The sequence below is a fragment of the Enhydra lutris genome, unplaced genomic scaffold (genome assembly GCF_002288905.1).
Source record: "Enhydra lutris kenyoni isolate GAN:26980312 unplaced genomic scaffold, ASM228890v2 scaffoldscaffold10, whole genome shotgun sequence".
In the NCBI taxonomy this organism is placed as follows: domain Eukaryota; kingdom Metazoa; phylum Chordata; class Mammalia; order Carnivora; family Mustelidae; genus Enhydra; species Enhydra lutris.
In genome coordinates this window covers 10334710-10357196 of record NW_019154094.1, presented here as the reverse complement: position 1 = coordinate 10357196, position 22487 = coordinate 10334710, and the positions used below count along the sequence as shown (strand labels likewise).

General features: G+C 53.2%; 1 protein-coding gene across 2 annotated transcripts in view; it reads right to left on the bottom strand.

Moving 5' to 3' along the window:
* The window catches only part of LOC111143808 (nischarin), a 32897-nt gene that overhangs the window by 9348 nt on the left and 1062 nt on the right, over positions 1–22487 (bottom strand). The window contains exons 2-14 of one of the 2 annotated variants that reach the window (XM_022497706.1): positions 21000–21083; positions 20236–20418; positions 11451–11499; positions 10386–10549; positions 9836–9931; positions 8575–8670; positions 7222–7374; positions 6476–6544; positions 5795–5980; positions 5493–5621; positions 4213–4326; positions 3738–3849; positions 562–3182 (exon numbers count right to left, since the gene is read on the bottom strand). In XM_022497706.1, the coding sequence (XP_022353414.1) occupies positions 3163–3182; positions 3738–3849; positions 4213–4326; positions 5493–5621; positions 5795–5980; positions 6476–6544; positions 7222–7374; positions 8575–8670; positions 9836–9931; positions 10386–10549; positions 11451–11499; positions 20236–20418; positions 21000–21083 (1455 nt within the window). In that variant the 3' untranslated portion in view covers positions 562–3162. Of the gene's footprint in view, positions 1–561; positions 3183–3737; positions 3850–4212; positions 4327–5492; positions 5622–5794; positions 5981–6475; positions 6545–7221; positions 7375–8574; positions 8671–9835; positions 9932–10385; positions 10550–11450; positions 11500–20235; positions 20419–20999; positions 21084–22487 lie in introns of those variants that run through there. The other variant, XM_022497705.1, reaches the window with a different exon arrangement.

The following is a 22487-nucleotide window of genomic DNA, read 5'->3' as shown; positions in this document are numbered from 1 at the left end:
AAGAAGATGGGAAGCGAGGCGCACCCCATGAGCAACCGCGAAAGGGCATGTTGAAACACAACCTCTGTTCTGCCTTGCTTTGGTGAAGGTTTGACAGCCTGGTCTGGCCTTGGCCTAACTGGGCAGAGGGGGGCAGTGGAGCACGGGCTGGCCTGCCTGCTGGGAGAGCAGTTTGGCAGTATGTCCATCAAGAGCCTTCAACGTGTTCACTCCTGGACCCTCTAAGACCATGGCTGAACTTGGCCTCCCAGCCCACTCATACAACACCTCTGCGGGCCTCACAGACACGCAAGGGCTCGGGATTCCTCACGCGCAAGGCCAGGCCTTCTTACAGGCGGTGTTCCTCCAGGGCTGGTGAGGACAGACTGTGCTCGGCACCCAGGGCTGCAGACCACTCCCCACTGACCCTCCCCTGGGCCACGTCCACGGCCAGCGCACTGATTCATGCACCCCAGAAACACCTGGCGTTCTTGAACCCTGCTGAGGCTGTTTGAAGAATACAGCTTGCCTGGGCCTGTTACTTCACTCCAGACGTTTTCCGCAGTGGGTGAGGGTAATGACTTTTTTTTTTTTTTTTTTTTTAAAAGCATTTTCCTAAATGTAGCTAGGTGGGAGAATGCTGAACTCCGACCCCCAGTTTCACAGAGGTCTGAAGGGGCCCAGGGCTTGCCTGGCTTTGCCACCAGAGACCATGGTTCAATGAAATGACTGAGCTCCAGAGGTCATGGACCTTTGTGCAGCTCAGCTGCCCCCCAGGGACAGGACAACTCATGCAGCCCAGGTCTTCTGCCCACGGACTAGCCAAGCCAAGAGCCCAAGCCCAGAGCACCCCCCACCTCCCCAGCAAAGCAGCAGGCGCTCTGCACAGGCAGCAGGAAGGCAGCAAGCACACAGCCATGCACGAAGCACACTGTTCTATCCTGGAGTCCGCCCCTCTCCTCCCTCACACGCTCGGATTCTCTCTTCCTTTGAGGTCCACCTCACATACCACTTCCACTGCCAAGCCCTCTCTGCTTGACACGCCTCTCCCTTCTACAAACGCCCCCACGTCATCTTGCCCTGTTCTCCCTTGGGCACACACGCTCACCTCCCCAAGAGGCTCCAGATTCCTTAGGGGCACAATTCCGGTCATCTGGAATCGCCCGACAAGGACGCAAGGAAGGGAAGCCCCTCCTGGCCACACCTGAGGAGCCAGGAGCCCTGTCAAGCACGTCCCCAGCGTCAGCTCATGCACGCCTCTCATTATTTACCACAGTTCATCAACTCTAAGATGCGCGGATGGGGCACCATCTTGGTCTCAGCAGCTGTCCACGGAAGGCTTTCACACGACTCCATCACGAATGCCAGCTGGCTGACCGCGACTGTGAGACGCCACTGACCGAAAGACGCATCTCAATTTCAGAGAAGTCATGGGGTGGAAACGGGTGCATCTTAGAATTGATGAAGTAGGGTATATCCGCTTTACAGTTGAAAAAACCGAGCTTCAGAGAGGCTGCAGGTTGCTTGAAGGCACCGGGCCAGGGCAGCCGGGATGCACTGAGCTGCCTCCCTCCCGGGTGCCTGCTCCTGGCCACTTCTCTACGGACCTGGCTGAAGAATCAACTCTGGCATGTCATCCGTCAGCCCCTACTGGTCACAATCCTCCATGGCTCCAACAAGCTGGCTAACAGCTCCTGAGACAACCAGAGGCCTGGTGTTAACGGGGGAGCGCCCAGTGTAGTCACAAGCACGTTTAGCTCTACCCAGGGAGCAGGCTGGGAGCAGAGCTGCTCCCTTCCGGAGAAATCCTGGCCCATCCGGGCAAGACCCTGGACAGGCAGCACACGGCTGAGCTCAGCCCTCTGTCGATTCCTCCATCTCAGGGAGAAAAAGCCACGTTTTCTCACCACTACCCACCCACACCCTGTTTGTAACTGAGGAAACATGGACAGGGATAGTCTTTCTGCTTCCTTCCTGGACCATGGACTCTACAAACAAGTGGTCAGGAAGGGTCACTCAGGATGAGACGAGAGGCATCAGAGCACCTAGATGGGGCCCAAATTGTTGTTTCTCACAAAAAGGAAAGAGATGTGCACACAAAGACGTCCACTACAGTTTTATTCATAAGAGGTGCAAATCTGGAGACAACGTCTCAATGTCTGGTAGACGGGAAACGGGCGAGGGGGGGAGGGGGGACAGACTACAGTGAGCCACTCTGTGACACGTCCCTGGCAGTGGGGCAGACACCCGCCTGCCCAACCAGGGGCTGCCTGCAGCTGCGGCCCGAGGGGCAGACCCTTCATTTCCCGCACCCGCAGTCTGCACTTTACCGGCTGCTTCTCTGCTTGCTCGTCCACTCACACACTCACTCGTTCATCGGTTCAGCAAACGCTGACTGAGAACCGGCAGGTGCCTGGCCTCGAAGACCAGTCGCATCTCCCCGTCCCCCAGAGGCCTAGTCCCACGGCTTCTCTGCAGGCTGGCCGGTGCCGTGACAGGGCAGCACGCGCTGGTGGCCCCCAAGAGGGCTTTGGCCCCGCGGCAGGGAAGCTTCTTTGCAGCAATACAAACCCCCCTCCCCTTTCATGTAAAAAAAAAAAAAACAAAAAAACAAAATTTCTCAGTCAAGAGTGTTACAAAAGCGGATGGACAATTCCTCTGGCCCTTAACACTACCACTGCATTCTCGTGAATTCTCGTGGATTCTCTCTCCTACCTCGGGGTCATGAGCTTGGTGTGCCACCTGGCCACAGGTGTTCTGATTTAACCTGAACGCTTCCCCTCTCTCCCTAGCCAGCCCCCGCCTCTCTGAGGTGACGGCAGGAGAGCAGCTCGCACCACAGCTCGAATCCTCTGAGGCCCATCACGCCCCACGTTGGTTAGCATGAGTAATGCTGCAGGGAGCATCTCACCTCCCCCTTCCCCATTCACTTATCCCACTCAGATAAAATCCCCACTGGCGGGGTTACCAGGTCAAGGGGTGGGAACGTTTTTCTGGCTCTTGAAACATAGGGTCAAACTGTTTTCCCAAGACCTCACACCAAGTTCTGCGTCTCCAGGAGCCCGGGCGGGCGGGCGGCGTTCTTTCCTGTGTGTCCCGAGCCTTGGCTCCACTCGGGACGGCACACCCTCCCCTCTTCCATGGGGGCCGGGCCAGCAGACACTCTCATGGGACCTGCTTCACTCACTCATCTCCGAGGATGCCTGGGTTCAGAGGTGAAAGCCCTTTGAAAACGCTAAGACAGTGGGTGGGTGATGGGAACTGGTCTTCCACAGGTCCACAGACAGCCCGTCTTGGGCCCACACACATGGTGTTTTGGGGCTGGATTGCACCGCGAGAGCCATAGAGATGAGGCAATGATTAAAAAAGAAAGTTTCTACACAGGGGCCGGGGTGCCTGATTCAGGAAGGTCACCAGGCCTGGCGTCCAGCAAGCTGGCCACACTGCCTGGGGCGAGCAGGGTCTTTAAAAGCAGCAGCCCCGAGAAGCCTGTTCACACGGCAGCCTCAGGGCCCCACTGCAAACCCATGGGATCCTACAGGAACCGGATGTGGGATTCAGACCAACTGGGGACCCTTGGTGAGTAAACAACAGAGCTGAAATCAAGCCAGCGGACCCCCGCCTCCCTGAGCTACCCCAAGAGGTGCCGCCTGGAGACAGCAACATGCCCCCCCACCCCATGTCTGAACCCAGCCCAGCCAGGAGGCCCAGGCGGAACCTGTGCCACTCCGCTAGCTGGAAGACATGTACACAATTACCTTGGTTGGAGAGGATGGGCTGGGGCAGGGAGGCCGTGGCAGGAGCCACGCTGGGAGGGGAGCCGCTGGGTCGGATGCAAGGGGCAGTGGAGAGCCGGGAATCCTCAATGACCTGAGGAGGAGTGCTCGAGTCAGCCCCCAGGGGGAGGAGAGACAGATCAGGAAGCACAGATCCCGACACAGCCACCGGGGAGGAGGAAGGAGCTCCCAGCTCTCTTGAGAGCGGTGACGGTGAAGGTGGTCGGGCCTGGTCTGCAGCAACCCCGAGAGGCCTGTGCTGCCCCTGTGCCCCCCTCACGTAGGGGAGAACAGAGGGGAGGTGGCTTGCCCCAGCTCAGGCAGCCCGAACACAGAGGGGTGCGGCCAGGATGCAGGGGCCCTGAGCGCTTCCCGGCCCAGTCCCACGGCGAGCTGGCTCCCCTCTCAGCTGGCTCTCCTCACTGTCACTCCCATCACCTCCCACGCAAAGACCCACCTTCTTCTCTGGGTTGCTCAGCTTTGACTTGACCTCCTTGGCTTTCTGAATTGCTTTTAGCACTTCCACAGTGTCTAGCTCCTTCTCTGTGGTCACAGTATTGTCCAGACAGACCTACAGGGTTCAGAGAACGGCCGTCAGCGCAGGGCCTGACAGGAGCAGTGTGGAAGGGGCGCTGCAGACGTGTGGGCCAGGCCCCGAGAGGACACAGGAGACCAAGGGAGGCTCTGCCCCCTGGCAAGTGAGCTCTCCACCCCCCGTGGAGGTGACCTGGGAGCTCCCACACTGCCCGGGCCATTTCAGGAGTCCCTCTCTGAGAAGAGGAGGCAATGGGACAGCCTTGCAGGTGGCTGGGAGGTGGAGAAGGTAGTTACCTGAACCAAGCCCCCAGTTAGGACGAAATTCAGATCAATAAGAGCGAGGGGAGGCCTGGGGAAATGGGAGGGCAGAGGCACGGGGAATAGGAACAGGCAGATATAGGAGGGGCCGTGACTAGTAAGCAGTGAGGGACGGCACTGTGGTCGCCGGCCTGTGGAAGAGCAGACACCAGACCATGCAGCCACGGGGCTGGGGGCGGTGCCTGAGGGGAGGGCAGGAGAAGAGGGCATCTTGTGAACACGGTCTTGGTGATAGTGTGAAGAAAGGGGTGCTCAGGGCTGAAAAGAGATGAGAAGGATGGCAGGAGAAGGGTGCAGACAGACGCCCAGGTATCTTCTGGCCTGGGATGTGGGGGGGCAGGGGATAGGCCTGCTCGAGAGTGGAAGGCGGGTGAGTCTGGCTGAGGACCTGGGACACTGGCATGGCGGCGGGGGGGCCAGCCCACATGCAGCAGGCAGCAGACCCTGGGCCGGACCACTCTGGCAAAGGGGGGGCAAACCCTTCACGGTCTGCAGTCTACAAAACAAAGCGTGACTCTAACAAGCTAAAGACAGTCCCTCCACCCTGGGTCTGTACCTGCTGGTTGGTGGGGAGCCATCCAGGCCTGAGGCTCTGACACAGATGACAGGACAGAGGCCAGCAGGAACCAGGGTGGCTGGTGCCCCCATAGGAGCAGGGAAGCCTCTTCCTAGTGGCAGGTGTGTGTGGGCGGGCGGGTGCGTGCGTGCGTGCGTGCGTGCGTGTGTAGACTTCCCAGAACCAAAAGGACCCTTGGGGCCAGCGGTCCTTCTGAAGCAGGGAGGTGAACAGAACAGCGGCCATCCCCTCTGGCACCGCCGGGGCAAAGCCAGACTCCAACCAGACCGTCTCTCCAACAGAGCAGACGCGCCCCAGCAGCTTACCTCGGAGGCCCGCTCTCCGAACTGGGCCAGCACCTTGGTCCGGTAGTCAGGGAGGATGCTCAGGGGGTTGCTGAGCAGGGCCACGTGCTCCAGACACGGGAGGCTGCCGATGCTCCTGACCTCCTCCAGCTGCAAGAGACGAGTCCCCTTCCCTCACCCCTTCTTCGAATGCTGCGGCGACAGGCCAACACGACCGATGGCCTCTCTTTGACGCAGGCCAGCTTTACGATTCCTCTTCAGGGGGAGAAGCTCTGAGGCAGAGCCACCCTGGGACCCCAGGAGCCTTCCGGGCTGAGGCTCACCTGCTCGATCCTATTGTCACGGAGGTCCAGGCTGACCAGGGAATAGAGCTTGTGCAGGCCACTCAGGCTCTCCAGGAGGTTGCCCGCCAGGTTGAGGGTCTTGATGTTCCCCAGTTTGGTGTGCACCCCTTCCAAGGAGGAGAGCTTGTTGTAGGACAGGTCCAGGTGCACGAGGTTGTAGAGGTGCTGCAGCAGCATCGAGAACAGGGTATAGTTGGTTCAGGCCAAGGCTCCGCAGCAGGTGGGCAGCCCCGGATGGTGCAGGGGGCCTCCCCACCTCCAACACCCACTTGCCCCAGACAGCTACTGGCAAATGCCACCCCCTGCTCCCTGGCACACACCATGGCCCCCCAGAAGCATCACAGCCCACAGGAGTGGGGCGAGCTGTGAAAATCAGGCTGTCCGTCATCGTGATGGAGGCGTATGGTCATCACACTCAATTTCTATTCTCACGTCTTTCCCCCCACTCTTTGAACCTAGGGCAACGATCACCCAGTCCATGGGAACACCAGCAGACCCTGACTTTACAGACCTCCTGTGCACCCAGACACCTTTCAGGGGCCTATGAGAGAAAACTCCAGGGGACGGCCAAGCTCCCAAGGCAGCATCAGCCTCCTGAACGCTCAGGAGAACGGGACCTCAAGCAGCCCATGGAGGGTGGTCTTTAAAGACACGAATTACCTGCAGGTTGTCCACAACCAGCACTCCATTGTGACTCAGGTCCAGGAACTCAATCTTTGGGATCAGTTTCTTGACAAAGAATAGAAAGAAGAGAGATGCCTGAGATTACCCTAGGAAGGGGGACTTTGGTGGCCCCTGTACCTGGTACATGGGACAACGTGAGACACTGCCTCCTGACCACAGACGCCCCAGCTGGACATCTCTGCCTGTCCCAGGGGCAAACAGGGCCCCCAGTGCTGAACATGGGCCACTGTTCCTAAGAACCCCTGGCTTGTGAAAAGGACGGTGGCAAGGTCCTGGACGGGGAAGAAAGTTCATCCCTCTTCTCCAACCCTACCCAACCCCACCAAAGAGCACAAATACAGGAATCATTCTCCTCTTGCCCAAATGCTATCAGGAGTGCTCGCTTCGGCAGCACATATACCAAATGCTATCAGGATGTCACTCCTATGGGGGCACATCTGGAATCCATGAAGTGAATTTCCCACTCCACTCCCTGGGAATATCCTCACTTACTATGTTTCTCTATCAAATGTACATTTGATCAATAGACGTCATTGGGCCCTAACCACTACCTCATCTATTTCAATGAATCCACTCAGAAATTAACTTAAAAACTCCAGGCAGTGCACAGAGCACGGGGCACAGGTTATCCGTGGTCCTTCTGGAAAAGGCCAAGTTGCATACTCGACCTCCGGCTGTGACGAGGCCAGAGAAGCCCCTGGTGCCTACGGCTGAGAGCATACCACAGACTCGTCGATCTCTGAGATGCTGTTGTGGCTCAGGTCTAGAGTGGTCAAGGCCTGCCACGTGGGGATGACGGCAGTCACAGGGCCTTCCAGGGCTGTGCCTTCTGGCTCCCACTCGTCAAATTCCGAGGCTTCGGGAACAAGGACTTCCTGTGTAAGAACATCTGTTGAGCACCACACTTGGCCCTCACGCAACACAATCATTGCAAAATTTCAGGAAGGGCTTCAGCATATTTAGCATGTGGAAGTGAACTTGCATTAAAATGGGCTTCAGCTCATATGGCTTTACCAGATTGTGAAATACCTGAAGCGCCTGGCAGCCTAATCGCTACTTGGAATGTGTTCTGACCCTGCCTCATTAGCAAATGCTTTTCAAACGCAGAAGAGCCTTGTTCTCCATGGTGATCCCGTTTCTGGCTTCAACCTCAGGAGCTCAAGACCAGCAATCACAGCGTTTCCAGGCAACTAGGCTTTCCGAGCTGGCGCCATGGTCCCTACCGAGGACAGTAGGCCATTACTGTCCATTACCGTCCATTACTACACAGGGTAGAAACAGGGACGCCATCAAAGCACAGGAAGGCGGGCCTCTTTGTCCTGCAGTTGATGCCCGGAAGACCTCTCCTCCCTCAATGGACTAACTTGGGCTCTTTGAGCGAGGCCGCAGGGAGCCTCTCAGAGAAGGGCCGGGTTGCCCAATGCCGTCGCTCTTTATATAAGCCTCCTAGCTCAGCCAGCAGCCTCATGACCCCACCAAACCCGTATGTGCATCAGACACCACAAGTCATTAAAGTAGCTACCCTGTTTGTTCTATCCCAATGGAAGGATTTGAGCATTGCTAAGATGGAATCCATAAAAAAGTACATAGAGAAGAAACGCCTTACTTTCTCAATTCAAGTATTTCTGTTGCTCACACAGAAACGACAGGGCACGGCATTCCTACAACCCGGCCTGTCTACTTCAAGTGCACTCAGAGCAAGACACAAACAAGTGCTGAGCCAGGACTTCATAAGCTCAAAGAAACACTTACGTCAGTCTAATGAACATTCTGCCACTTGCCACCGCTTAGCAACTTGTTCCCCTCTAAAACCAGGGACGTTTTGGGGGGTGGGGGTGGGGAGACCCAGTGCCTTCAACTATCTTGTTCAATAGTATGGGTTTCTGACGAAGACAGAGACCGACACGTCCCAGGGACGGTCCAGCACTGGGAGGATCTGCACGAGTGTGGGGCTGCCCAGAGGAAGGTCCGACCTCCGGGGTCCGGCAGACAGCAGGGACGCTCGCACCCACCCTTGGCGCGCAGCACAGGGCACTGCCCCTCAGTGCCTGGGGCAGGAAACAGGTGGCACTTACCTTCATAGAGGTGGCGGAGAAGCGGACGCTCATTGTGGCTAAGGTGGGCTTCAATGCCACGAGTCCCCGGATGCACCTGGCACCACAGTGACTTATCTGGAACAAAGAACAGCTGCGTCTCAGAAAAGGCTATAAGGGCTGACCGAAGCTTGGCAGGTGAACAGGAAAAGCGGGCTCTGAAAAGCAGAACTTGAGAGCAAAAGGCCTTGGGCACACAGTGAGGACACAAAAGACCCTCTTGCTCACCCAGCCCTGCTTCACCGACCCTGGCTATCCTGCAGCAAGGAGGCAGGGCTACATGCCCCCGCACGCCCATGAACGCCACCCACCGGCAGACCCCAACCGTGGGGCTTCCTCAGCCTGCGAGCCGAGGCTGGGTTGGACACTCCTTTAACTTCCCAAACCTTCCTCAGCCAGCTCTGGTGGAGGCACACACCCTAGGATCCCGTCTAGGGATGTGGTCCTCAAAGTCTCTGGGCCTAGCCCAGAATGGTGCAGGCAGAACAGTCCCACGGGCGGCAGAGGCTCTGGAGTTAGACTTGACTGAATTCGGATCCCAGCTTCCCCTCATTGACGGTGTGGTCCTGGCCAAACTTTTTACCTCCCTAACCCTCAGTATTCTCAACTGCAAAATGGGAATAAAAATACCCACTTCATAGGGCAGTTGGGAAGCTTCCAGCAGGAAGTGTCCATCAGGACACAGGGCTGAACAAAGAAGCCATGCTCTAGAAACAGATGCTTTAAAGCATTTTTTAAAAGTACCCGTTACCGAGTCCCCTTGCTTTTAAAAAATGTTAACGAAACTGACACCTTGAACCCAAGAATAGGGTAGGAAGTAATACAAAGTATTTTCTGTTAGATGTGGGCACACTGAAGGGCAGAGAGCCCTCAAAGCCCTCTGCAGTTGTGTCCTGGGAAACACAGACTGGAAACTGGCTCTGCCTGACCCTCAGGATGCCCTCCCAGCCCTTCAACTTGAGCAATGAGAAGAAAGAGCCAAGAGCTGGTGCTCCATGCTGTCCACGTGCTGCCTGTGCCCGGAGCAGACATACAGACCAGCCCAGAGCAGGAGAGGCCCCCTCTCTCCAGACCTTCAGGTGGGCCTGACTTACCTAGCTGGGGTCTATCACACACCGACAAATGCAAAAGCAACGGCGCCTAACGGGTAAACCCAGACACTCTCTGGCCGCAGATATTCAGAGGCAACACCATCCCCGAGTGGGCTCTGCCCCACCTGGACTCCAGGAGCCCTGGGCCTTACCTCCACCTGGTGAAGAGACTTGAATATTGACAGATCAAAAGGCAGGAGTTGCTCCTGAATGTTGCTGGTCCCAAACGGTCCTTCTGTGCCAGAAACCTGCGGCCAGACACGGGGCTTGAATCAAGGACGCTGCTGCAGCAGCTGTGCAACCTGACTCTCGGCTCTGCCAGCTACATGGGGCGCAGGAGGCACATACCTCCGCTCACTACTTACCAGGTCAACAAAGCTGGCAGAAGCCAAAGTTTAAAGCGAGTACTGGGTAACGACTGCCCCCTGGTGCTCACATCCAGAAGTGCAGTGCCAAGAACACCAAAGGTGGCCTTCCCCATCCCAGGGCCCATTCAGCCACCTTTACACACAACACACACACAACACACACACACCACACACACACACACACACACACACACACACCCATTCACACCTTTACACACAACACACACACAACACACACACACACACACACACCCCCCAATGAGCTCCACAGCCCCACTGGGGCTCCATGCCCACAACCAAGTGGTAATCCGTGACCAAGCTGCCACAGCTTTACCTTCAGGTACTTAAGGCGACAGGTGAAGTCCAGGATGTGCCCGAGGTCAGTCTTGGCGTCCCCACTGGCACAGGTGGGCTTTCCCTGCTGCAGCTGCTCGGTGACCGCATAGAGCTGCAGGGGCCCGATGGCAAAGACCTCACCAGCCCCCAGGAGCTGTTCTCCTGCAACAGCCATGCCCCCCAGGGTGAGCAACCGGCCCCAACCCCAGTGTGTAGCCAGGGCATCAGCCCACCTGACCCACAGTCAGCAAGCACTAGGCAAGCACCCTCAGGACGAAGCCATGGTCCTGAGTGCACACTGGGCACAGAGCAAACCTAGATCACAAAGGAGGGAAGGGCCCTGAGAACATGTGACTGGGGAGCCTCCCTGAGCTGAGGCCATGTCAGGATCTGCGCGCTGGGATGAAGCTGATGTGAGGCGGCCCAGGGGCAGCAGACCCACCCCACCCCCTCTAACATGCACACAGCCCGAGGTCAGCTGAGGCCTGAGGGGCCAGCCCAGTGTAAAACCTCCAGGCAGGCAGTATTCACAACCAGTGCTCGCTCTGCCCCTCCCAGCCATGTACTCTTTTGTCCTCAGTGCCCTTCTCTGCACCACCTGGAAGGCGGGCAGTGAGATGCCTGACATGAGGCTGAATGGCAGAAAGCACTGTTAGCTACTGTCACGAGGCTCTCTGCAGCATGGCCATGACCTAGGGCTGGCTTCTGTTTGATGTCTCAACTCTCTCAGGTAAAGACAGAGCAGGTACAAGAGGGCATCAGCTCACCCACCTTCCAGAACTCCCCCACAGGGCTTTGGACTACATCCTGAGCCTGGGGTTAGCCCCTGACTCGAGAGTCCTAAGGTAAAAGACCACAGTTTCTTAGGCCTGGCTGCCTGTGGGGCTGGTGGGCAGGTGGGCAGGCAGGCTCCGCTGTGGACCAGGCCTGGGGATTTGAGCAACCCCGGGGAGGTGGGCCCTGGTGAGAACTTGTCGGCAGTTCTGGGTCACCCCGGGTCCCTGGCTGCCTGACAGGGCTGGACCAGTGGCACCCACTGTTTTGGGGACTCCTGGCCACATACCTTTTTCAAAGAGCTCCTCAGCCAGTGCCGCGGTGATGCCATTTATCTCCTGCAGAGAAACAACCCACAGTTAGAAAGAGACCCTGTCCCTAGTAGCTGGGACTCACACGGTCCCTGCCAGCTACTCTCTTCTGTTGCTGCAATGCCACCTCTCCAGAAAGCTAATAAAACAGAGCTTACAACACACAACAAAAGAGAGAGTAAACTATAAATCAAAGTGCCTAGGAAGGGAAACAGTATTTCCAGTCCTGTGGACACGTGGAATGTCGCTTCAAAAGAAGAAGGGAAACAGACTATCACGGCGGCGAAAGCACACACAGGTACTGGCCAACACGGGAGGCCTGGGAGGCCGGCAAAGCCTGGCTGTCCCGACCGTCAGCCGGGAAGCGGGCAGCTCCCAAGACCGGCCCCAGAACACCCTGGGAGAGAGCGTGACAGAGAAAAGTCCTGTTTCTTCTGAGAGTGACTCTTTCTACTTTCTTTCATGTTCCAAAGGGGCCTGAAGAAAGAGTGAGCGCAGGCTCTCTTCCTGTGCTCATCCTTCAAGCCCTACAACAACAAACCACTCGGCCCCAGGGCCCTAAGCAAGAGGCAGGAAAGGCCGTATTAACAGCTGGCGTCCTGGGACCTGAACCGCACTGGGCACGCTCCGTGGCCCCGACGCCCCATGTGAGAAGATGGTATTTTGAACCCCGTTTCCCAGACGAGCAGACTGAGGTGGGGAGCTGCTGTACTCGCCAATGTTACAAGGCCAGAGAGCCGCAAAGCCACTTGGCCTTGTAGGTTCCCTCTGTACATGAGCCACTGCCTTCGCACTTCTGTGTGTGATCCTGGGGAGGGCAGGACCCCAGAGCCCCCAGCCCCATGTCAGGCAGGTAAGAATTTTCATGCATGGCCCGGTGGCAGCCAACAGGACTCTTGGTAAACAGGCCCAGATGGAGGCCGCGCGTTGCCTTCATGACTCATGGGAACATCTCTGCCACGAGGATGTGCGAGTCACATGTTGACAGGACTCAACAGGCACCAGGCTGTGGGAGACAGGGTGTCCTTTTCCTGTTTTCCTTTGTGGTTTGTTTGTCTCCCTTTTATCTTTCATACATGATGGATATGCCGAAGGTTGTTTATATGCCGCAAATACCTTCTCCCCGTCCTGCAGTCTTTTTACCTTTGTTTGTGGCGGTTTTCCTGACACACAGAAAGGCTTCATCTGTATAAAAGTTGTTTAATCTGTGATTCTTTTCCTTGGTGACTTTAGGGCTCTTCCCCCATCCCAAGATTATAAAAATATTCCTCTAATTTTTTTCTTTTTCTTTTTTTTAAGATTTTATTTATTTATTTGACAGACAGAGATCACAAGTAGGCAGAGAGGCAGGCAGAGAGAGAAGAGGAAGCAGGCTCCCCGCTGAGCAGAGAGCCGGATGCGGGGCTCGATCCCAGGACCCTGAGATCATGACCTGAGCCGAAGACAGAGGCTTAAACCCACTGAGCCACCCAGGCATCCCTAAATTTTTTCTTTTAATACTTTAGGCTAGCTTTTAAAAATGTGGTTATTTGGGGCACCTGGGTGGCTCAGTGGGTTGAGGCCTCTGCCTTCGGCTCAGGTCATGATCCCAGGGTCCTGGGATCGAGCCCCACATCGGGCTCTCTGCTCTGCCGGGAGCCTGCTTCCTCCTCTCTCTCTGCCTGCCTCTCTGCCTACCTGTGATCTCTGTCTGTCGAATAAATAAATAAAATCTTTAAAAAAAAAATGTGGTTATTTCTCTAAACTGCTCAAAATTCAGTTTACATATAGTATGAGAAGAACCCCGCTTTGACATCACCAGTGGACAAAAAGCCCAGTGGAGGGAAAAATAAGCAAACATGGCCCCAGCGTTAACGAGCACAGGGTCTGGCAAGATCCAAGGTCAGACGCAAAGGGGCCATCAGGGCTCCAGCCAGGGAGGAGAGAAGCTCCCTGTTCAGGCTGAAGTTCAACTTCAGTCTCGCTCAACAACTGAAACTCAATGACAGTTTCCCTGAGTGCAGTGAAGAACTGAAGATTAGTAAGAGCCAGGAATGATCCAAACGCTCGTTTCTCTACCAACAGTTTCAAGCACCGTGGCTGGGGTCTAAACCAGCACTTCTCAGCCCGCTGCCGTGAGCATCACCAGGTCAGCCCTGAAAGAGGCAGGCTCTTGAGCAGCAATTCTCGGGCCCATGCTAGTGACACTAGGGCTCCCAGAAGGTCTCCCTCCAGAAGGGGCTCCCTGCCCTCCATCTGCACCTAACAGTGTTACACTTCTTTGGGCAGCTGAGCTCAATATCCCCTAAGGGGACAAGGCCGGTATTTCTGGAGAGCACGGAACCTGCAAGATAGCGAGGGCCGAGGGATCATGCTAAGCAGAGGGCAGGGTTTTTTTTTTTTTGTTTTGTTTTAACTTCTGAGCCATTTTAAAAAGCAAACTATGTGACAATTCCTCTCCACTCCTCAGGGCACAGGAAGTATACGCTGCTGTAACACTGTCTACTTTTGCAACACTACCTACTTTGTTCGCCAGGCTCGTCTCCACCTGTGGAGACTGCATCAGAGAGAACACAGGGATGCGGCGGCCCCTGAGTCTAGAGCACAAGCCTTCTATGAGAAGCACTTCGTTGGCCTCCTCAGAACTCTGGTTAAGCCAGCCTGACATGCAGAGCAAAGGTGTGCAGAGTCGGTACTCCCCACTATCCCCGCCCCGGGCTAAGTCACTGCAGATTCTGCTAGGAAGTCACCCGTGGGGACAGGTGACTCCCACACACCTCACCCAACCTAGGCGGAAGGGACCTAAAATGCTTCGGGGTGCCACAAATGTCTGAACTGTGTTTTTTAAAAAAGACATTCTTTATACCTCAAAAAAAAAAATCAATTATAATCAAATCAATGGGGCACCTGGGTGACTCAGTTGTTAAGTGTCAGACTTTGGCTCAAGTCATGATCTCAGGGTTCTGGGATCGGGCCCCACACCCCACACTCCCTGCTCAGTGGGGGCCCTGCTTCTCCCTCTCCTACTCCCCCTGCTTGTGTTCCATCTCTCACTGTGTCTCTGTCAAATAAATAAAATCTTTAGAATTAATTAATTAGGCTACTTAAAAAACCAGTACTACCCATCCGCAAATATCCTATGGCCCCGTCAGCCAGCCGCCTGCCAGGATCCCAAGCCGCGGTGCACTCTTGGACGGCAGTGTGAGCGGCACACACGTGCCCCAAACTGGTCAGGGTGTAGCTCGGCGGCTACCACTCCGTGTGCGTCCACACACACAGAGCCTGTGACAAGTACACCCTGCCGCGCCTGTGCCTGTGCCCAGGAATGACCCCAGGCCAGCCCAACGCTCCTGCCTGGCGCACACTCCCACACAGTGCCCTGGTTAATGGGGCACAGACGAGGGACTCAATCACACGTCACTGTGTGATTCACACACACAGGCAAAGGGGCAGAGGCAGGGCAGGACCCCATGTAACTCTTATTTCCTGACTGTGGTGAGTCATTCTAGGAGGGCTCAGGTATGTTATGTGCAATATGGCTTTAAGTAAAAATAAAAATTCCCTATTGAGAGATTCAAGCCTCAAGTTCACCGGAGAGCTCCAAGGCCATAAGCTGCAGGCAAATCTGTCAGCACTTACAGCCTCAGTACTTTGCGGCTCAGACAAAGGACACAGGTGGATGGTAAGGCTGAGGTTAAGACAGTAACAGTTTGGGGCACCCAGGTGACTCAATCGGTTAAGCAGCCAGCTCTTGATTTCCGCTCACATTATGGTTGTGGGGTCAGGAGACTGAGGCCACATCAAGCTCGGTGCAGAGCGTGGAGCCTGCTTAAGATTCGCTCTCTCCCCCTCCCTCTGCCCCTTGTGCACTCTCTTAAAAAAAAAAAAAAAAAAAGGCTTAAAGGGTTAGGAAACAGCCTGCCTCCTGAGCCACTGGTTGACATCCTGCCTCAAAATGGTATGCTAGAAATCCTTTGTGGGATCCATTTCTTTGAATTTGAAAACCTCTGCTCATGGGGTGCTGGGATGAGATCTGTCACAGAGACCTCCAGCAGTGCTGAGTCACAGCTGTCTAGAGACAAAGAGCCTGGCAACAGCCCCAGTGCCGAGGTGTGCCCTCTCACAGCAACACAGGGCTGTCCTGGCCCCTACATGCCCCATCTCAGAGCTGGCCACGGAGAGAAGGGCTGCTTTCTTTCCTTGCCATCAAAACCCACACTGCAAAAAAATGAAGTTGGAACCCCCTTACCTCACACCATAAATAAAAACGAATTCAACATGGATGAAAGACCTAAATATAAGCGCTAAAGCTATAAAACTAGAAGAAAACCAGGTTGTAGATTTCTGTAACCTTGGACTAGGCAGTGGTTTCTAAGAACATCCAAAACACAAGTGACCAAAGGAAAAAAAAAATGGATGAACCCAAGTTCATCAAAATCTCAAACTTTTGAATTTCAAAGGACACTATCAAGAAACTGAAAAGATAATTCACACAATGGAAGAAAGCATTTGCATATCACATTTCTGGTAAGAGCCTAATATCCAGAATATATTAAAAAAAAAAAAAAAAAAAAACAAACAAAAAAAACAAACAACTAGAGTGCCTGGGTGGCTCAGTGGGTTATGCCTCTGTCTTCAGCTCAGGTCATGATCCCAGGGTCCTGGGATTGAGCCCCTGCATCAGGCTCTCTGCTCAGTAGGGAGCCTGCTTCCCTCTCTCTCTCTGCCTGCCTCTCTGCCTACTTGTGATCTCTGTCAAATAAATAAATAAAATATATATTAAAACAAAACAAAACAAAACAAAAACTGTAACTTGGGGCACTTGGGTGGCTCAGTCGTTAGGCATCTGCCTTTGGCTGGGTCATGACCCTGGGTTGCTGGGACTGAGCCCCACATCGGGCTCCCTGCTCGGCAGGAAGCCTACTTCTCTCTCTCTCTCACTCCCCTTGCTTGTGTTCCATCTCTCACTATCTCTCCCTCTCTGTTAAATGAATAAAATCTTTAAAAAAATAAAATAAAATAATAAAAAAATTTAAAAAAAAACTGTAACTCAACCACAAAAACACAAGTAACCTAATTTTTTTAAAGTGCCGAGGACATCTGAGTACCTGTATCTGATGAAGATATGCAAATGACAGATAAGCATATGAGAAGAGGCTCAGTCTCCTTAGGGAAATGGGTATCACGCGATACCACTTCATGCCCACCAGGATGATTATCCAAAAAGTGGGCAGTAACAAGTCTGACAAGGATGTGGGGAGAAGAAAACCTGCGCACTGCTGATGGGAATGTAAAACGGTGCTGCTACTATGGAAAAAAATTTGGCAGTTCTTCAAAAAGCTAAAGTTACCATATGACCCAGCAATGCCCCTCCTTAGGCATACCCAACAGAAAGGAAAACCTATGTCCACACAAAACCTTACGTAAGAATGTCCACAGCAGCATTATCTGTACTAGCCAAAAAGTGGAAACCACCCAAACATCCATCAACTGATGGATAATGTCGTAATTGGCGGAATATGACTCAGGCAAAAAGGACCAAAGTACAGTACAAATGGACCTTGAAAGCATCATGCTAAGTGAAAGCAGCCCATCACAAAGGCCACATTTGTATGTTTCCATTTTTATGAAATGTCCAGAACAGGCAAATCTGTGGGGACAGAATGTACATTAGTGATTGCTGATGGGTACAAGGTTCCTCTTCAGAGTGATGAATGTTCTGGAATTAGTCGTAATAGCTGCACAACTCTGTGAATATACTAAAAGCAGGGAATTGTGTACTTTAAATGTTTTGGGGTTTTGGGGGCTTTTTTTGAGATCTATTTATTTGCGAGAGAGAGAGTGTACGTGCAAACGGGGGGAGGGGCAGCGGGAGAGGCAGAGAGAGAGAACCAGAGTCCCTACTGAGTTGGATCTCAGGACCCTAAGATCATGAAATCAAGAGTTGCTTAACCAACTGAACAACCCGGGTGCCCCAGGAATTGGATATTGTATAAGAGTGAATTCTGGGACTCCTGGGTGGCTTAGTCAGTTAAGCATCTGCCTTTGGCTCAGGTCATGATCCTGGAGTCCTGGGACTGAGCTCCAGGTTGGGCTCTCTGTTCATCAGAGAGCCTGCTTCTCCCTCTCCTGCTGCTGTTCCCCCTGCTTGTGCTCTTTCTCTCTCTCTCTCTCTCTCTCTGACAAATAAGTAAAATATTTTAAAGAAAAAAAGGCAACCTACTTTAAAAAAGTGAATTTTATGATATGTAAACTATATTTTAATAAAGAAAAAACCCACACTCCTGATAACTAGGGTTCCCTGCGTCCACCCTGTCAGCCCCATAAGAAGTGGAACATGTTGAGAATAATTTGAGAGAGGACACCGATGGGACAAAGCCTGGCAGAAATACTCCCTAAGAACCCCCAGCCTACAGAAAAGGCTGACGAATCTTTCAGGCCCCATTGGTTCAAACTCATTTGAAGGTCTAGTGGTTCTCAGGTGAGATTTTGCCCCTCGGGGGGGACACTTGGCAATGTGTGTGGCCATTCTGGCTGTCACAACCTGGGGTGGCTATCAGCACCTAGAGGCCAGAGATACTGCTCAACAACGCATGGGACAGTCCTCGCGACAATTATCCACCCCTAACAGTCAATTGTGCTGCAGCTGAGAAACTGTGATTTAATTTCATGATGGGTCAGGTAGTTCTCAAAAATCCTTGGATTTATATAACCCAGGGGCCCTTCTGATAATAGTAATTTCAGTATGTCCAAACCGTTCCAAGCAGTAAAATATGCCTCCACACAGAACCTCAGAGATGTGGGCCGGCCGGTGCAGGCCCACCTCAGGCAAACGGCTCTCCAATGAGCAGTCCAGGCCTTTCCGTGCTGGGGGCAGGGCAAACACGCTCCTAAAAGACCCAGGTCTTTAGCCACGAAGTGCACTTTCAAAGGGCTGCTTATCAAGTTTTATCCTTAAATGGCTAACCAAAGCTTCCGTAAAGAACAGCATTTCCTAAAATACTAACCGGTAAAGCATCTGAAATGCTCTTGTAAGGAATGGAAATTTTTCCTCACATAAGGAAAGTAAATGTGAAAAAAAAAAAGTCTACAACAGGAAACTGCCATCGACACAGTTGTTGGTACGCGCTGAATAAAATCCAAAACACATATAGATACAGCCCATCTGTAAATGCCACCCATTTTCCACAGCCCCTCCAAGCTTAGTGACCCAACACTAGCATCGTCACCAAATTTCCTGGCTCTGTCTAGCACTCCAAAAAAGGTTCATCTGTCTTCTCTTAAAGCATTTCAAGGAAGTTGTGTTGTAAACGCATCTGAGCCTTTAAGACCACAACCCACAGGTCCCTTCCTGAAAGGTGAGCCTGAAAAATGGAGTGGATTCCTTCGTATCTTCACCACATAAAAAGAAAACATGTCAATTATCCAAAAATCTATCACCCAGAGATTAACTACTCCTAGTCCTGTGATGTATGATCTTTCAGAATTTTCCTAGGCAAATATACTCATGTTAATTTCTTTTCAAATAAAGAGGACTGTATCCTACATATCCATTTTATGGCACCCTATTTCCTGTAGTAACATACTTATTTTCCTGTGTCAACAAATCCACAGCTGCACCATCATTTTCTTTCTTTTTTTTTTTTTTTAAAATTTTTTTTTTTTTTTTTGAACGACACCACAGTAGGGAGGCAGGCGGGGGGGGGGGGGAGGAGCAGGCTCTCTGCTGAGTAGAGAGCCTGATGTGGGGCTCAATCCCAGGACCCTGGGACCATGACCTGAACCGAAGGCAGAGGCTTTAACCCACTGAGCCACCCAGGAGGCCCTGCACCATCATTTTCTAGCAGAATATCTGGTTACAGGGTGGTACCCCTTGATTTTTTTGAAAAACGCCTCCTACTGGACTTTTTTTAAAAACATTTTTTATATGAAAGAAAGAGAGAGAGAGAGAGAGAGAAAGCACGGGCCTGAGAGGTGGGAGGAGCAAAGGGGGAGAAGGAGGGAGAATCCCAAGCAGACTCCCCACTGAGTGCAGAGCCCAATGAGGGGCTCGATCCCACAAGCTCACTAACCTGAGCTGAAACTAAGAGTGGGTCGCCCAACCAAATGCACCACCCGGGTGCCTCTCCTATTGGACTTCTGATTGTCTGCAGTATTCCACTCCTATCCTGGAACATACCTATGTCCTATTCACACTTGCCTGATTGCTTTCCCTCCAGAATAAATTCTCAGAAGTGGAACTGTTAGCTGTTTTCAACGTTTGGGTTTCACACGGCCGAACTTCCCTCCATGAAGTGTGACAACTCATCCTGCTACCAGCAGCCCATGAAAGTTGTCCAGCCATCTGGAGCCGCTCCGGAACACACTCCCAGTGGAGTCTACCCGCCCTCAGCAGCTCGGACCCTGAAGATGACCTCCAATGGCCATATTTTGCCAACACAGGCTCATTCCTTGGTCCCGCTGTGAACCAACAATGAAACTGTCCTCCTCTACACCAGCTCTGACAGCTGTTTCTACTCTACCCCCGTCCATTTGGTAAACTAGCTTAAATACCCACAGGCTACCATGTGGTAAAGGAAAACCTCTCTGTGGCCATGGTCTAATACAAAGCAAATCTGTCAATAAAAGTGTTTCTGCCCACATGCCACCAGAGTGATGTTCCCCATCTTCTAACCTCGGGGTCCAACTCCAGCCCGCCTCCCCTGAAAGCTGAGGCTCACGCTGGTTTGCTGCCTCGAGCCTGGTGGTTGTGGGCTAGCAGGAGAGACCCAGAGAGGAACTTACGTAGAGATGAAAATGTAAGAAGTGGGCCAGCACACTGGGGGCCACGCCAGGGAAGGTGGCCAGGAGTGTCTGCAGGTAGACCTCCAGATCCTTCTCCCTCTTTTCCACCAAGCTTCTCGAGTTTTTCCCAATGATCTTTTTAGGCGGAAGCAGATTTTTATCAATTTTCTTTTCTGCAACCAGCTGTAAGAAAAGAGAAGCATGGTCAACCACAGCCCCAGAGGGTGTGCGACAGTGCAGGATCCGAGACAAGCTGCCTGAGGACAGGTGCTCGACACAACTCCCACAGCCCCTTCTGGCCGTGGTATCAGAATCAGTGATTCAACCTGGACATCTGGAATTTGGCCTCATCAGATTCAATTAGTATTAGACATACCAGGACAAATGCAGATGAGGAGCTCTACCTGGAGCCTGCAGAGACAGAAAACTCAAGGCTCCTCAAAACCCCCATCTTTTCCAAACCAGAATGAACGCCCATCAGGGCAGTGACCTGTTTTTAAAGCACTCATGCTGCAAACAACCCAGAGAAAGGTGGTTCTCTCCAAAACCAAGGAAAGAAATGGAATCACGGCCAGATATTAAAGTAGGGGCTTTGAAGTAGCTGTAGTCAGGTGGAGCAAGTTTAAATCCGCTCCTGCCCTGGGAAACTGACCCTTACAGACATGGAGCCGGTTCGGCCCTCAATTTAACGTGTGCCAAAATGGAAATGTGGCCTAAAAGCCCCCCAAGGCCTGAGACACAGACTCCCAGTTCTCAAGAGTTACCTTTTCGTGTAGATCATAGAAATCGCTGTAGCGGTGCTTGACTGTCCATTCGTGGCTGCCGTCAGTGACCTGGATGATATAAACCTACAAGGGGAAACCGACAAGTCCTCGCCCAGCCAGACACAAGGAAAGCCCCCGTCCTCCCCTCGGCAATTGCGGCAGACCACCCGGAACCCCCAGGCCAAAGTCAGGCTGCCCTCGCCAGCTAGCCTCTGCAGCTGACCCTTGCTCAACAGTAGGACCTCACAGCTTCCGCCATGATCCTAGCACCAGCTGGCAGGCAGCTGGGAGCAATCCGGGGGTCTATTCAACAGTGAGGAACAAAAAAGGTGACCATCTTATCAAGCTATCTCTTTAGTTTTTTACTTCCAGCCTCCCCCTGAGCTACAGGCCAGGCCACCCACTCCAAGAGCGGCAGAACAGGGTGGGGTCTGGCAGGACTAGCTTTTCTGCTGTTATTATCTCTCTAGGTGCCCTGACTATATCCTAGAAGCAAGTCCCTTCGCAACGCTTTCAGCTGGTTCCTGGCTAGGATTTCTGCTGCTGAGCCAGGCATCAGAGCGCTAAGAAGCTGACGAGAGGGTGGGGGGAAGGGCAGTGATGAACCATCAAGACCAGCAGAACGCTTAGCGGGGTTAAGGGAATGGGCCTTGGAGTCAAGGAAGACCGGAGTTTAAAATTTGATTCTGCCATTTCTTGGCTGGCTTATGTAAGTGACTGGGAGCCTAAATTCTCTCTGAGCCTCAGTTTCTACATTTTAAAAATCTGATAGAACTCGTAACTGAATAAAGTAATTCAAGCAAAACGCCTTGTACAAGGTCTGACATACAGCAAGAGTTCAACAAAAGGTGTCTTAATAATATAATAATAATCAGCACACTTGGAGACAAACTGTCAGGTCAGCCTGGATCACCATGTCCCCCATACCCATGCAGGCGGGGCTCAGCTCTCCGAAATAGGGAGAGCTTTTTTTTTTTTTTTAATATTTTATTTATTTGACAGACAGAGATCACAGGTAGGCAGAGAGGCAGGCAGAGAGAGAGGAAGGGAAGCAGGCTCCCTGCTGAGCAGAGAGCCGGATGAGATGCGGGGCTCGATCCCAGGACCCCGGGACCATGACCTGAGTCGAAGGCAGAGGCTTTAACCCACTGAGCCACCCAGGTGCCCCTAGGGAGAGCTTTTTAGAGATGACGTCCTCACTGAATGCTGCTCTTGGGCGATGGCCTGACAGCCATCAGCTCAGAAACCTCAAGGTTCACCTGGTAAGCGCCCCCACCCCCACCCCGTCCCAGTGTCCCGCCCCTCTCCGCAGCATGCAGGGAAGGGGGAGGAGAAATCATCAAATCAGCTGAAACCTCCAAGAAAGCGCAGCCATTTCTCCAGCGCCGGCCTGTTGCTCCAGGATCCGCCCCCAGCCCCTTCCCAGCCTGGCAGCTTCCCTCCCCCTCCTGCCGCCCAGGAAAGGAAAAAGAGCCAGAGAAATGACCC